Consider the following 14,589-nt stretch of genomic DNA (forward strand, 5'->3'; position numbering starts at 1 on the left):
TTGATTGATTGATTGTTTGACGTCCCAGTCGAGAATTTTTCACTCATGGAGATGCCACCAATTGCCAGTGGAGAGCTGCAACATCATAAGCTATGCTCGGCACTCGGGGAGCTCCTCTCAAAATGACAATTGTTATTATATTCCAAATATAATTTGGCAGATTTGTACATTTCAGTTTCAACGAAATCACGATGAACAGTCTTTTAAATATTTTTTCGTCTCATCTGATATAATTTGAGATTACATTGTACGCTGATTACAATTATCCTAAATACTTCCAAAATTCAAAAACTGATTTTAAAATAATTCTTTTTTTCAGAATTGTCACTCATATGCAAACCTCACCACTTATATTTTACATAGTCATTATAACATACACTCTTTTAAAGTCGGCGTCTACACAGATTTATTCCATGTTTACCCCTTTATCCCGTGGGTATGACCCAATGGATAAATTTTTCATATCCCACACTTAAGTGCAGTTATGACGTCATAATGGTTTTTGCGTTAGCGTGATGAAGTAAAATAAAGTGGAGTACTATATAAAACACTGTATAACATGTGAAGCATTAAACATGGGATAAAAAGAATCTCCCGTGATTTGTAGTTGGATATGATTTTTATACAACTCGTGTGTTTTTATCCCCTCGCCAAGATTCAGGGATAAAAATCACACAACTCGTTGGATAAATATCATATCCAACTACAAATCACGGGAGATCCTATATATATCTCGTATCTGGGTATTTTTAAATTGATTGTACTTTCCAGTTCACGAAGACGGGTTAATTAACAGAAAGCAGGTCAGGTGTTATTTTTTTCTTATCTCAATCTAATTCAGAAAACAACTTTATAAAAATATATTTAAATAAATATTTTTACAAAATGGCCTCTTGTTATTTTCAGAGTTTATAATATGTTTTTTTATCTATCTATCGAAGGTCTTTGCGTCTGCGCAATGAAGGTACCTGAAATGTCCTCTGCCAGGTAAATGGTAGGTAAAGTTTCAATAACATGTTATTTCTAGAGACACTTAAGAGGGCTTTTCACGAAGATTGCGTTTATATAAATCAACATAGGCAATTTGAGAAAACTACATGCTTCAAGCAGAAATTGTGAAATATTTCTTGGTATATTCTGATAATAAATTAAAATTTCTACTTTCGTTTTAGAAATCGCAAAAGAAATGTTTTACATACATACTATATTTTATACACTGTTTATCAAAAAAAAAAAAAAAATCATTGGAAGTTCAGTCAGCGAAACGCAATATTCATCAGTGATATACAGATTTATTATACAACCAATAGAATAAATAATTTACAACCTTGTATTTTATAATTCTAAAATTAATCATACCTAGAAAAGTTTAATCTCTAAAACTAATGTCAGGGGTCTATGTAGAATATGATCTTCAAAAATAAGAAAAAATACCTTTATTATTAATATAAATATATTACTCAAATGTAATCATAAACTGTAAATAGAATAACATGAGTACTTGGGTACCATTTGATTGACAAACAATATAAATTCATATACATTAATTTGAAATGACCCTCTTATTGTTTCACTTATTGCATATATATAACGATTAAACCACTCCAGACCTATAACCCAAAACAATAAAACAATATTGTATCATTGGGCCACACTAGTACTATATGAAGATGCAAATTAAGATTACAGCATAAGAAATTTTCAACAGAAAGACAAGATATAAACAAGAAATTTACTGAATTAAATTCATTTATTTTTTTTTTATTTCAGTTATATATTGAGTACGTTATGGTTAGATGTTAAAATTATTTCTTTTATTTCACAAACAAATATATTTAAAGGCTCTTTTGAGATTTTAATTTGTCGATTTTTTCATTATGGATCACCGGTTTTAAACTCATTGAGCCTTATTAAATTTCTTACAAAGCAGCATAAAAAGTGAAAACACCATGCAACACAAAATATGGTTTTCTGCCGTCATCCTGCTCCTTTATGTGAAGGTATTTTGTATATATGTTTTTGAGATTTGTTTTAAATTTGGGACAATAAATTTTTACCTTGAAGAATCAGACATTTTTATGTTTTTATTTTGAGAGCTATAACTTATCTGTTATTGTTATATTTCTTTTTAGAATGGTTTTTTCCTTGATGATAGACATTGTTTCAAGTCTTTAGAGACTATGCAGATAGTCGAAAGCTGTCCTCGTGACAAAAACGAAATGGAAGAAGCTGCCAAAGAAAAAAACTGTTCACATCATGCAAAGAACCAAAGTTGTACTGTTCCAGAAAATTTCAAATATCATTGCGTTATTAATGTTTTCAGGAATCAGTCTATCGAAGTTTGCGCCCCAGAGAGAAAAATTAATGGTAAAAAATGTTGCAAGCTCATCTATAATAAATTAAAATGTATGAAATACAGCCCCGCACACTTTTTATAATAATTGACACAAATCAACGTCACATTGGATCTTTTTTTTTTTTTTTTTTTTTTACAATAAAACTGAACATTATTGAGCTTAAGAATGAGACATTACTCAGTAATGTAATTAATATATGTTTGGAAAGGTACATATTTTTGAATTTTATTATCTTAAAGTTTCAATGTTGATGTTTAAAAGGGTGCTTTATTAATTAATGCTATGCTGTTATATCTGTATAATTCTACCCTAGGTATTTACAAATATTAATAATTATAATCATTTGTACTATTAATTGCAATTTTCAAACTGAATTCTTGTATTTTGCTATGTACTTTGCAGATTTTTCATACTCCTCATGGTATTGTCGAATTGTAGCTCCAAAATTGACAATGCTGCATAAAATAATAGGATAAAAAAATACTGTTTATCATTTACAGTCTGAAAAGTCTGGGTCGTATCTCACATAATGCGAGATTCAGAAAGTAGACCTGTACAAAAATGCCAGCTTTTTAACATGGAAAGCAGTCGAAAAGATGAGAAATGCTGTTATCATCTTGTGCATTAGTGTCATATTAATGTACAAAACACACAGAATTTACTTGATATATTTTAAAAAGAACGGGTACAAAGTCGGCTGCATTTGATAAGAAACCATAAAAACATTAGGGAACAGCTGTCATAATCTATCAGCCAAGAGTATATCAAAACCCTACCAATCATAATGTGTGAATTATGCTTTAAAGCAGTGAAATAAACTTGAGATTAAGTTAGAAATCATTTTAAAAATATATTTTTTCCCACGTAACATAATTTCGCATAATTAAAATTTAATATGACCATGTGAGTTTAAAAATTGCACGGAGCTGTATTATGATTCAAGATGTACATTTTGCGATATTCAAATATTAACTCATGTTAATTGGAACAGAATACAGTTTATTTTAACCACTTTGACAATTGTATCATAAATGCATTTTTGTAATATTCCGTGTTTATTTTGATGTTTTATGTGGTTTTTAGGCTTTTGTGTAGAATTCAACCTCGAAGGTGCAAGAATACAAGATCAATACCTCTCTGACTGTACAGTTTTAGACCCGCCTTGTCCAAAAAGATACAGTTCAACTGATGCTTATTTATGTAAGAACATGCCATACATACATCTGTATATATTATTTATATGAACTTGTGAGATATGATAAAATTACGGAGAATAAGAGTACAATCTCAAGTACTATACACATTGAAGTGCATTTTAGTTTACATTTTAATGAAGATTGCATGATATCGAAACACCCTTGCTAGGAAATCCTTTTTACACTTTCAGAACATCATATATTTGTTGCTATTCACAAACAGTATATAAAGAATATTACTCCACGGTACAATTACAAGTACATTTTAAAATATTGTGACTTATGGTAAGCTTTAAAAGGAATAATACATACTAACAGGAATCATTATTTCTATTCACATTCTCTAGATCAGGCGTGTTATAAACACTCCTCGGTCTCGGCAAACACGACTACTGACGAAATTTTCTCTGCCGGGAGCAAAACTACATCGCCTAGTAATTTGTTGCCGGAAAGTGAAACTGACAATAAAACTAAGTGAGTTCTTATTTGAATGAATGTAACATGTACAATGATTAAAACAACTAAACGCTAACATAAATATGAATTGTTTTTCTCATTATTTAACAGGGCATTGTGGATATCTTTCACAGTTTTTGGAATTATTGTACTGGTTGCCATTCCTTTACTTCTAATCTGTCGATGGAGTAAATATTACATATCTTTCTTGGTCAATTAATAATGTTATAAGTCTATCAAGAAATATCTCAATTTCAGTTTTAACAACTCCTAATGCATTGCGTAACAATAAAAATGATTTCAAGATATTTCATTTGTTCAAAGAATACACTATCATGATTACAAACATATCACTTTGATGTAAATAGGAAGAAGGAAAAATCGAAAAAAACGAAGAGCAGGTACTGGAAGTGAAACCGACGCAACTAATGGAAAAACAAAATCTGAAATAGGTAAATATCTTTGGTTTGTATATATGCAGATTCTACTTTTAATGGTTATTTCCATAAAATTCAATGTAGAATTTCATTGTGAACAAAGCTCTGAAGTATGAAAATTAAACATAAAATGTGTTTTATCTTTAAAACTGAACAAAAAGGAAATGTTAAGAATTGAATGATTAGCTGTTTATAGATTTAAATGAGATATCAAAAGTGTTTTAAATGATGTATTTCTATTTATTTTGTAGAGGAAATGAAGCCCTTAGTTATGCATGATTTAGAGGGCAAGTATTTCCATAATGTGTTAAATCAAATATGTTTTATCTTTAACCCATGTTTCTCATACATATTTATTTTTCATGTAAAAATATTTCACACTAATTAAGTTTACTATATAAATATTTATATTTCCAGACAAAATGACGAGACGACAAATAAAAATGGGAACAACAACAGATAGATATAGTAAGAATTTCATTGAACAAAATATTTTTTTTTTCAGAATGTGTTTAATGTTAAATGTTTAATTTGAAATAGAGAATGAAAAATACATTTCATAAGATTTTGGAAAAACTTTTTGTAAAAGAATTATATGGAGATCTCGAACAGTATTCAATATCAAAGTTCATAAAACAATACAAAATAGGAGCAAAGCAAAAACGGACCTCCGAAACAGCGGTGGGATCAGGTGCCATAGAGGAGTGAGCATCCCCTGCTGACCAGTCACACCCGCCGTGTGCCCCTTGTCATGATCGGGAAATAACGGAAAATATGTCGTCAATTCAATGTATAACTAATAATATGTATGAAAAACACCAGTCAGCATTTGACTTAATCATAAATTGTATTGTCTGACAAGGTCATTGTATCGACCATAGAATTTACGAAATGATAACTTTAAACGAGACTGCTGATATTCTTGTTTCATCAACTTGCTTGTCAATGTCAATAATTTACCTCGTTTTAGAAACTGTTCATACGTAGAGCATGCTCTTGCGTATCGAATCAATTGAGATAAATACACACCGTTTGCAGGTGATGAAGGTACTAGTATATGGCTGCATAAGTAAGGGAAGTTGACGATAGAAAATTTAAAGTCACCATGTTTATCATATAGCTTGGATGTCAGATTACAATTAACGTCTATTCAAAGTAAAATATCCAAGTATGAAACAGATTTGTCAGATTCTGTAGTATCTTTTATCTCAAACTCTCCAGGATATATCGTATCGATGAAGTAATGGAAATTATCTTTATTGCCAATACGTCGTCGAAGGCCACAACAAAAGTTTTCTTATTTTCACGCAAACGATTGTGCAAAAAGTCTGCTTCATATGAATACAAAAATAGGTCTGCTAATAATGGAGCGCAGTTGGCACCTTTGGGAATTCCAATAGATTGTTAGAAGACCTGGTCTCCAAAAACCACATAGATATTGTCAATCAGAAACTAATGCATTTCTTTGATGTTAACTTCAGAATACTTGTGTGTGCAATCAGAGTATATTTCCTTGCTGTGTGACATTGTACTAACAAACTACAAATTTTACTATTTTAGCATTTACAGCGCAAAAGTCAAAGGAAGAGTTAGCAGAAGAAAACATAGGTAAGTTTAAAAAAATTGAAGTCATCTGAGGTATTGCCTTAAGTGGGTCTTCTGATTAAAAAAAGTTTCCCACATATGTCCTGTCTGTCGTGTGCTGTCAATGAACTTTTCCAGATCTACAACTTTATCTCTAAAACAACTGGATCTTATCAACTAAATTCAATATTGTTTACATGAAAAGCCTTGATCTTTTTCAAGGTGAGATTATTAAGAATTATTTCAAATTCCATGACATCTTCTTATCTTATTCTATTGGGCCTGTGAAAATGAAACTTATCTAAAAGCTTCATCACATAGAATAATTTTCAAATGTCTTCATATCATGCCTCTTTGGCTTGGATGATCCCATGAAGGCAATCAAAGTTTAACATAGGAATTTAGTGTAAAAATCATATTAAAAGAATCAATGCTTTCATATTTACATAGACTATCCTAAGAAAGCTAGGTTATAATTAGATACAGTGTACTGGTTTTAATCATGATCTCCGGGAATTATAGTATGGACTAGAACGGGTGATTAAAGTTATTCATAGTAGCATAAAGAAAATTTCTTTACAAAACTTACTATCAGGAAAATAAAATCCATAACCAGTCGTATAAAGGCGCATCATCGGGGAGAGGATATTCTAATTTGTTGAAATCCTGACTCCCGGGGTAAGTGGGGCCTCATTAGAAGATCACAAGTATACGTCACCCATGTTAAATTGCATCAATAATAAGAGATGGTGAGTCAATTCTTTCATGGCGTGTGATTTTCAATCCCAAGGGGAGACTGATTCTTCAAATAAGATCCTTTAACTGAGGTCCCTTAAAAGCTTGGCGCAGTAGGTGCTGGCATGATCTTTTACTGCTCAATTGACTCGAGTGCCGAGTATAGGACAAAATTTACAATCTTCCACCCGCAAGTGGTAGGGTTTCCATTTGAATATTCTAGACAGGAACCTTACACGTCAAACAAAGTATAAATATTTTAAAATGGTTTTGGAATTTTGGAAGTATTTAGGATAATAATAATCAGCTTAATCTCAAATTATTTCAGATGAGACGAAAAAATATTTGAAAAGCTACAAGACTTTTAATCGCTACTTTGTTGAAACTGAAATGTACAAATCTGCCAAATCATGTTTGGAAAAAAATAACATTGTTGTTATGATTGGAGCTTCGGGTTGTGGGAAAACTAATGCTGCAATTCACATGCTATTCGAAGCGGAAAAGGAAAACTGGGTTTTACGAAAATTTGGATCATGGGAAGAATTTACTCTTTTAGATGCAAATCAAAAGACTGTCGTCTTTATCGATAATGTATTTTATGGAACTGATAACTACGATTTAGAAAATTGGTGGAAGGAGTTGGATGAAATATATGGAAACTATCTAAAGCAAGGAACACAGAATTCACATGAAGAGTCTATGGTTAAGTTGCGTCTCATTATTACTGCTCGAGAAAATGTTATTGAAAATGCATGTCAGTTTATGAAAAGGATAACGCCCGTATTTAATGATACTTATCGGGAATACGCAAATAAATATCCTTTAACCGACGAAGAAAAAAATGAAATCTTTCATAAACAAATTGAATTTGCAGAGAAAGTAAAACATATTTGTTCACCACCAGGTGATTGTCATGGCTTCAGAACAAGTATATTTAAAGCTGAGGGTCCAATTGGTTTTCCCCTTTGTGCCCATTTATACGCATGCAAAGAGGAATACAGAAGGCGTGGTGCTAACTTTTTTTCTCATCCAATCGAATTTCTCAAAATTCAAATAGAAGATGAAGTCCGTAACGACCAAACCTCTAAAACCAAAACCCTCTTTTTTGTCCTTTTTCTTTATGAATGGCATTTAAAAACACATGATCCACATGCAAAGCTCAATCCAGAAAGCGAAGTTGCATGCAGGCAATTTTTGAATGCAATATCACCCGATCTTATGGACAATTTTAGCCCTTTAGATTTCAAGGAGTTAAAAAAGTTTGCACGTCACTTGTCTGGTTCATTTTTTATTGAAGTCGAAGGAGGAGGGTTTAAATTCGTTCATGACAGTGTATATGAGGCAGTGGGGACATACTTTTGCGAGCGTTATTTTGACAAAGTCATTCCCTTCTTTCCATTTGATGTGATTCAAGCTCAGGAATACACTTCTCTGAGAAAGGACCAAATATCAAAACTTGTCCTGAGATTTTTATATGAAGCGTTTAATCAAAGATTTTCAAAAGTTTTTGGATTTAACGTTTTTAGATTGAAAACTTTTTCGGATTGTTTTTGTGATGAACTAGAGAAAAAAGGAGACAAAGACATTGAAAGTTTTTTTTCTCTACAAAATGTCGGCTCTAACGTTAAACTACCCGTTTTGTTTTGGGCTAGTCTTAACAAGCATCATTATTTAGTAGATAAAATGTTTGGCATCCTCAGCAAACATAACATCAATACTGACTATCAATTTTATCTTTCATTGTATGGTGAATGCTGTTCAAGAAGTGAGCATATAGTGACAAGACTAAATGGAATGCTTTTCAATAATATGGAAGAAATAAAGAAACGCGTTCTTGATTTTAAAGACGAAGAAAAGAACACAGTTCTACATCTTCTAATAATGTCAGAGAGATCCGACAGCACTGTAGCAGAAGCAGTGGAGAAATTGATTAGAGACAAAGCAAATATTAATGCACGCAACAATTTAAATATGTCACCATTAATGGTTGCTGTCCAGCAAAAAGCAGAAAGATCAGCAGTAATAAAAAGGCTAGTTGAAAGCAAAGCAGAAGTGAAATATAAGGATAGAAATGGAGCTACTGTTTTTCATCATTGCATGAATTCAGAAAATAATGATGAAATATGTGCCAAGAATTTAAAGCTTCTCTTAGGTGGAACCAAAAGTAAAAGGTTATTAAATAGTGACGACAACGATGGAGAATCGGTTTTAAACGTTGCTGCAAAACAAAACAAATATAGTAGGTTATTATGCATTTTAACTATTCTTGAATGTGAGGATGTCAATGCCTCTACATTAAATTTAGATGGATGCTCTCCAGTTTACAATGCTGTGAAGTACTTGAAGGCAAAATCTCTATTTAGTGAATTGGAATGTTGTGCAAGATTGATTATTTTCATTTTGTACGGAGTGAATCCGGACAAAGTAGCAGACGATAAAACAAGTGCCAAACAAATTTGTTGTGCTGAATATAAACATGCCTTAAAAATTTTAAACAACCATGATGCAGAAGCTATGGAAAAAGAACTTACAAAATTAATTGCACTCGTTCAAGAAACAGTAGAAACGAAGGCAAATATAGAACTCCCAGATTGTTCTTCAAAATTGCCAGAAAGTATAAAATTGCTCATACGACAAGGAGTTCACTACTTGGCATCCGCTGAACTATAGTTCTCTTGCAGAAGTTAGTGATCTTCCATTCTATTTTTAGCATAATATTTGCAGAGGACATATCAGCGATTTTTGTGTTTATCGGCGAGTACTTCACAGAATATTTGGGTTTATATTACTTAAGGTAATTTGTAAACGAATTGGTTATTGGAGGCTTTGAAGAAAATTTTTAGACACAATTTGTATTTAAAAGTATTATTATGCATGTTAATGTTATGGATGTGTGCTACTTTAATGATAAAGAAATTAAAGAAATATTTTCAACGAAGGAGGTAGATATTTGTTTGCAATTATCTTTTTATAAAATAAGAATCAGTGAACTTAATAAAAACTAAACTTTATGACTTTGACTTTTGTATCAACTTTTTGCATACTTTTGGAATAATCAGATATATAACTTTGATGGAAATATTATGCAAGCAAACGGGTCAGTTGAATGCATTTTAAGTGTTGAGATTAACAAAATATCCTTACAAATCTGAATAACTTGGTAAGCAAATATGTCATCAGAAGTTATTGGGGAAAAACACACCTTCAAGATTATTTATTTTATTTTGTTTAAATGTATTTGGCAAATTATATAAAGGGGAGATGGTGTCTCTATTATTCTATGCCTATAATACCTGAGCTTTTTAATTGGCCCTTTAGCATTTTGATTTATTTACGTGACTGTACTCACTATGACCACTATGATATGCATCATTTTCCCAGAGTTTTAGTAATATATAAATGTAAAACTGCCATAATTTACTAAGGCTGTCTCAGAAAAACTTTAGTTATTAGAATATCTGGGATCAATTGTTTATAGCATAACCTGGCTATTTTATGTTGATATTGTGGGTCTTACACGCTTAAAACATTTCTATATCCTCAAGCAATCAAATAATTTACCAGTAGCCGTCCAATACACTATAACCACTATATAAATGTAAAAATGCCCGAATTTACAATATGTACTAAGGCTGTCTCAGAAAAACCTTAGTTATTAGAATATCTGGGATCAATTGTTTATCGCATAACCTGACTATTTTATGTTGATATTGTGGTTCTAACACACTTAGAATATTTCTATATCCTCATGCAATTAAAAATTACTAGTAGCCGTCCAATAATAACTAATACCAGTTCAAAAATATATTAACAGACGACAGTGATAACAAAATCGGAAAGTTTTTTTTTTAAAAATAAGGATTTATGTCATGGATATATGCCGAATACTGTTCTATTTGTAACCTTATCGGACAGTTTGAGGCCTGTTAGGTAAATTTGATAAATTTTCATATTGAGTAGTACATGTACATGATATATATCTTATATAAAACATTGCCAAAACTTACCTGGAGGAGTTCAATGATCACAAATTTGGAGTTTAGGCATCCATTGTTTTGAAATCGTGTAATAAGTAGATAAAAGAAATGAGACAGTAAAAACAGTGAGGGAATTTCATTTCATTTGAGTTTCATTTAATATTCATTCAATGGCAGTCGTTTAGCCAAGCAGAACAGAGGTCCGGTGGTGAAGGATTTAAAAAAAAAATTGAATCAATTTTTTTTTATTTATTATGTGCCTAAATTGACATTGATACGGGCATAATTTTTGGTGAAATTTTTATCATCACCATGGAAAGTAAAAATGCGAATTTTATCCCGAGGTTTTAGTTTATATAATGGAAATTCTCAGTTTTTAAAGTGCGGCCATCAGGGAGCAAACCTTTGAAAATTAGGAGATTTGCAGATTCTTTCTTAGAAATAGATTAAATTTTGCTTATATAAAGTGTATATTCAGAAACACTTTAAAAAATTCGAAAGTCTTAATTTTAAGGAAAGTTCAAACTCGATTTTTTTTTTCAAAGATTTGTTATTTTGAAGCAACTTGCGTTTGTTTTCCCTGATTTTTTCCTAATAATTCTTTTGGTTTTTGGACATACACATGTATTTATCCTTTATTTTACTCTTCTTTTTGTTTTTCAAATACCGTCCGATTTTGTTATGATTGCCGTCCGGTAATATAATATCGAACTGGTGATTATTACTATCGGACGGCTACAGGTAATTTTTTAGACTGCAAGAACATAGGCATAATGTCACAGCAATGTTTTAAATATCTAAACACAGAACACAGGCTAGAAAAACAAGCTTAGGGAAAACAAACGCAAGAAAATTCACATGTTATAGAATAGTAAATTTGTGAAGAAGAAAACTGTGTTTGAACATGAAAATTCTATACAGTCATGTATCAATCGCTTAACACATGTTTCATATAAAATAGTTTAGTTTCCTTTTACGTATAATTGAGACATGAAACGTAGCCCTAACTATGTATTCCAACAGGGAAAGAAGAGTTGGAATATGCTTTACAAAGATCAAAATCCTTGAATTGTTGCCGGGGGTGTATCAAACTTTCATATTCCATAGAAACCTATATAGTCGTAATAATATTGAAAGACTCGAACTTACTGAAACGAATGGTTGCAATCAGTTATTATAATTTATCAAAAAAATTATAAATTATTAACAACACAAGCCTACCCTGAGAAAATAGTGGTTAGAGGGGGGGGGGGGGATAATTTCTTGGTGCCTCCTAATACTTTTATTCATTTTTCAATTTGAATCTAATAACTTATGAATAAAATTTCCTTTATTGATACAAAAAGCCCATATAATAACTTATTGTCACAAAATATTATTATTATGGTATGACCACAACATTACCAGTAGAAGAGTTTTCATCACTAGAAGGCAATGATTCGTCACTACATTTACTGTGGATTACCTCTAGATAAACGCTCGCTTTCTGCAATGACGATTGGTTTGATTCAGAGCTATCAAATGGTGGAAGACTACAAATTGGATCGAGATAGACGGGATCTGATGTATTTTCACTGGAATCATTTATCATAATTTTCTTATTTTCCAGTCCTTTGTACCTGTCAACAGCAGTTAATTCGGCTGTGCCGTATCTATTGCTAGTAGCTCTTTTTCGAAAACATTGTTTATAAAGATAAGTAGCGACAAAAACACCAAACAGCGTCACAAAAACGCCAACTAGGATAAAAATTCCGTACAAAATAAAGTCCGCTTTCGTCTCATGCTGTTTTATTGTACTTATCATCTTGGTTGTTTGAAATGCAAGTTCTTCGGTACTCAAAGTGTTTTCAGATACAGCTGATGTTCCAAAATACCTGGTAGCTAAAAAAAAGATGAGTGAAAAATATAATTTTATATGTATGTTAGTATCCTGTATAATTTCAAAAAAATGTGTCTCTTTACTTCTCTGTTGAAGACATCCTAGTACAAAATCGCAAAGATTTTCTCTACATTTGCACCCGCCTTGACAATCTTCTCCAAAGCTAGGATATTTGCACCTTTCTGAGCAGTTTATATTATGGTAACCAACAGGACACTCTAAATTTAAAGCAAGAAATTTCTTTCTCTAAGGTTAAAAAAAAACAAGAAAAACACCGAGGCATTATTCCAATTAATATTGATAAAAAGACCTACTCTCACACATTGCATTTTCTTTGCTCCAAAAGTATCCTGCGTAGCAAAGAGATATCTGACGACTAAAAAATGTAAAACGTAACATGAAAAATTACCTGAATATGCAAAAATGGAAATGAATTTCAGAGAATGCAAAAAATGAGATAACTGTTTTACCTGTCATTGGTGGAAAGAACAAATTTGCACACAATAAAAGAAAACGTAATTAGATTATATTTTGTCATTGTTAATATGCCTATACGATGAAAATAGAAATATATCCAGAATCATTAAAATGTAAATAATTATGAAAAAATTATTCAATGTTTCCGCATGCATAGTTTAAAAGGTTACATGAAATGCGATCTATTTGATTTCAGGAAATACATGTATGTTGGTACACAAATAAGGAAATAAGATTTTTAAAAATATCGAGAATTTCTAAATTATATTGATATTTTAATGACATTACAAATTGCCCATATTACATAATTTTCGCAGTTGTTTGATAGAAATCGCATCGGAAAAAAATCGCTTTATGTTATTTAGTACTCCAAATATTAGAAATCTAAATACATAATGATGGAACAATATTTTGATACATTTGAGAACATTGTTGAAAAGTATTGCGAATTATTAAAAACAAATGAGTAAAATTTTGGTTTCTGTATGCATGTGTTCCATTTCTTTGAAAAGCAAATTGGATATTTAGCATCCAATCGTGCTCCCGACCTCTTCATCAGCGATATCAAAACGGACGCTGCGATAATTTTATTTTATTTTTTTTCTTTAAAATTCAAAACGAAAATTGCCAATCTATTTAAATCTTTTTCAGGTATTTGTTTCTGTGAATTTTTATAACTATATGATGTCTGTAAGAGTAACTAAAAAGAAGAGTCCGTGTAATTTTTGAACGGCCTCCGTACACTTGTATTTTCTTCAGTCTGCAATTGTATCGTCTTTCGTTATTGCCATGCAAAGGCTGACTACATGTTTCTTCATGTTTTGTTTTAACAGGGAACTATTAATATGTCAATTCACTTGTATACTTAATTATACATTACATTTTGAAATAATGTTATCGTCATTTAATGTCTCTGAAGACTTCATTACTCTTTCTATAAGCGATGAAGTAGTCTTTGGTGCACTGTTAACGGGAGAGAGGGGGGGGGTAATTTTTCGGATATATAAATAATATAGAAAAATTTAAAACAACTACAATGTATACGTATGCTTGTGCTGTGCCTCTGCAATAAAAACACATTTGATTACTTTTTTTGTTCGTCAGGGAATTTTTGGTGGTTGATAGTAACCTCAACTGAAAATGTTTGCACCTCACTTCCTACGGAGCCTGCACCAGTATATGGTAACGTCACTACACGAGAAGGAGGGACGTAAAAACAACATACAATCAATCTTATGAATGTATTTAGTCGTATTTTTGACCTACGTACATACATTCGCGTATCACCTTCTTGCGACTTGTTGACTTTTAATGTCGTTTTTGCGACGTATTTGTCGTTTGTAAGACTTATGATCTTATCAATCCGACTATTGCAACTAATAATGTCATACGTACGACAAAGTATCTTATTTTTGCGACATTCTATCATTTTAATTTAGTTTGAATCAATATTTGGTATGTACAAATTATTGTATGTTGTATGTACGGGTG

General features: G+C 31.3%; 3 protein-coding genes across 3 annotated transcripts; 2 read left to right on the forward strand and 1 right to left on the reverse strand.

Moving 5' to 3' along the window:
- The first annotated feature begins 1,949 nt into the window (after window positions 1-1,949).
- On the forward strand, window positions 1,950-4,671 carry LOC134232812 (uncharacterized). Its single transcript, XM_062714790.1, has 7 exons — window positions 1,950-2,000; window positions 2,133-2,367; window positions 3,441-3,557; window positions 3,901-4,027; window positions 4,121-4,197; window positions 4,378-4,461; window positions 4,643-4,671. Exons 1-7 carry the CDS (start codon window positions 1,950-1,952, stop codon window positions 4,669-4,671), a joined length of 720 nt encoding a protein of 239 aa, XP_062570774.1.
- A 191-nt stretch (window positions 4,672-4,862) lies between these two features.
- On the forward strand, window positions 4,863-9,685 carry LOC134232825 (uncharacterized). Its single transcript, XM_062714802.1, has 3 exons — window positions 4,863-4,914; window positions 6,007-6,054; window positions 7,094-9,685. The coding sequence occupies exons 1-3, from the start codon at window positions 4,869-4,871 to the stop codon at window positions 9,433-9,435; spliced, it is 2,436 nt and encodes an 811-aa protein (XP_062570786.1). The 5' UTR covers window positions 4,863-4,868; the 3' UTR covers window positions 9,436-9,685.
- Window positions 9,686-12,123: 2,438 nt separating this feature from the next.
- On the reverse strand, window positions 12,124-13,164 carry LOC134232813 (uncharacterized). Its single transcript, XM_062714792.1, has 4 exons — window positions 13,092-13,164; window positions 12,936-12,997; window positions 12,705-12,839; window positions 12,124-12,623 (listed from the first exon to the last, which is right to left on the reverse strand). The coding sequence occupies exons 1-4, from the start codon at window positions 13,157-13,159 to the stop codon at window positions 12,124-12,126; spliced, it is 765 nt and encodes a 254-aa protein (XP_062570776.1). The 5' UTR covers window positions 13,160-13,164.
- Between the last annotated feature and the right edge of the window lie 1,425 nt (window positions 13,165-14,589).

Source organism: Saccostrea cucullata, unplaced genomic scaffold (genome assembly GCF_032062105.1).
Source record: "Saccostrea cucullata isolate Sc308-1 unplaced genomic scaffold, CSIRO_AGI_Scuc_v1 ctg190, whole genome shotgun sequence".
In the NCBI taxonomy this organism is placed as follows: domain Eukaryota; kingdom Metazoa; phylum Mollusca; class Bivalvia; order Ostreida; family Ostreidae; genus Saccostrea; species Saccostrea cuccullata.

Coding starts and splice junctions, on each gene's coding strand:
- LOC134232812 (XM_062714790.1), top strand. CDS start 1,950: ATGCAACACAAAATATGGTTTTCTGCCGTCATCCTGCTCCTTTATGTG. Junction 4,028..4,120: donor GAAACTGACAATAAAACTAA/GTGAGTTCTTAT, acceptor ATTATTTAACAG/GGCATTGTGGATATCTTTCA. Junction 4,462..4,642: donor AAAAACAAAATCTGAAATAG/GTAAATATCTTT, acceptor AGCTGTTTATAG/ATTTAAATGAGATATCAAAA.
- LOC134232825 (XM_062714802.1), top strand. CDS start 4,869: ATGACGAGACGACAAATAAAAATGGGAACAACAACAGATAGATATA. Junction 4,915..6,006: donor AACAACAACAGATAGATATA/GTAAGAATTTCA, acceptor TTACTATTTTAG/CATTTACAGCGCAAAAGTCA. Junction 6,055..7,093: donor GTTAGCAGAAGAAAACATAG/GTAAGTTTAAAA, acceptor AAATTATTTCAG/ATGAGACGAAAAAATATTTG.
- LOC134232813 (XM_062714792.1), bottom strand. CDS start 13,159: ATGACAAAATATAATCTAATTACGTTTTCTTTTATTGTGTGCAAATTT. Junction 12,840..12,935: donor AGAAAATGCAATGTGTGAGA/GTAGGTCTTTTT, acceptor CTTTAAATTTAG/AGTGTCCTGTTGGTTACCAT. Junction 12,624..12,704: donor AGGATGTCTTCAACAGAGAA/GTAAAGAGACAC, acceptor TCTTTTTTTTAG/CTACCAGGTATTTTGGAACA.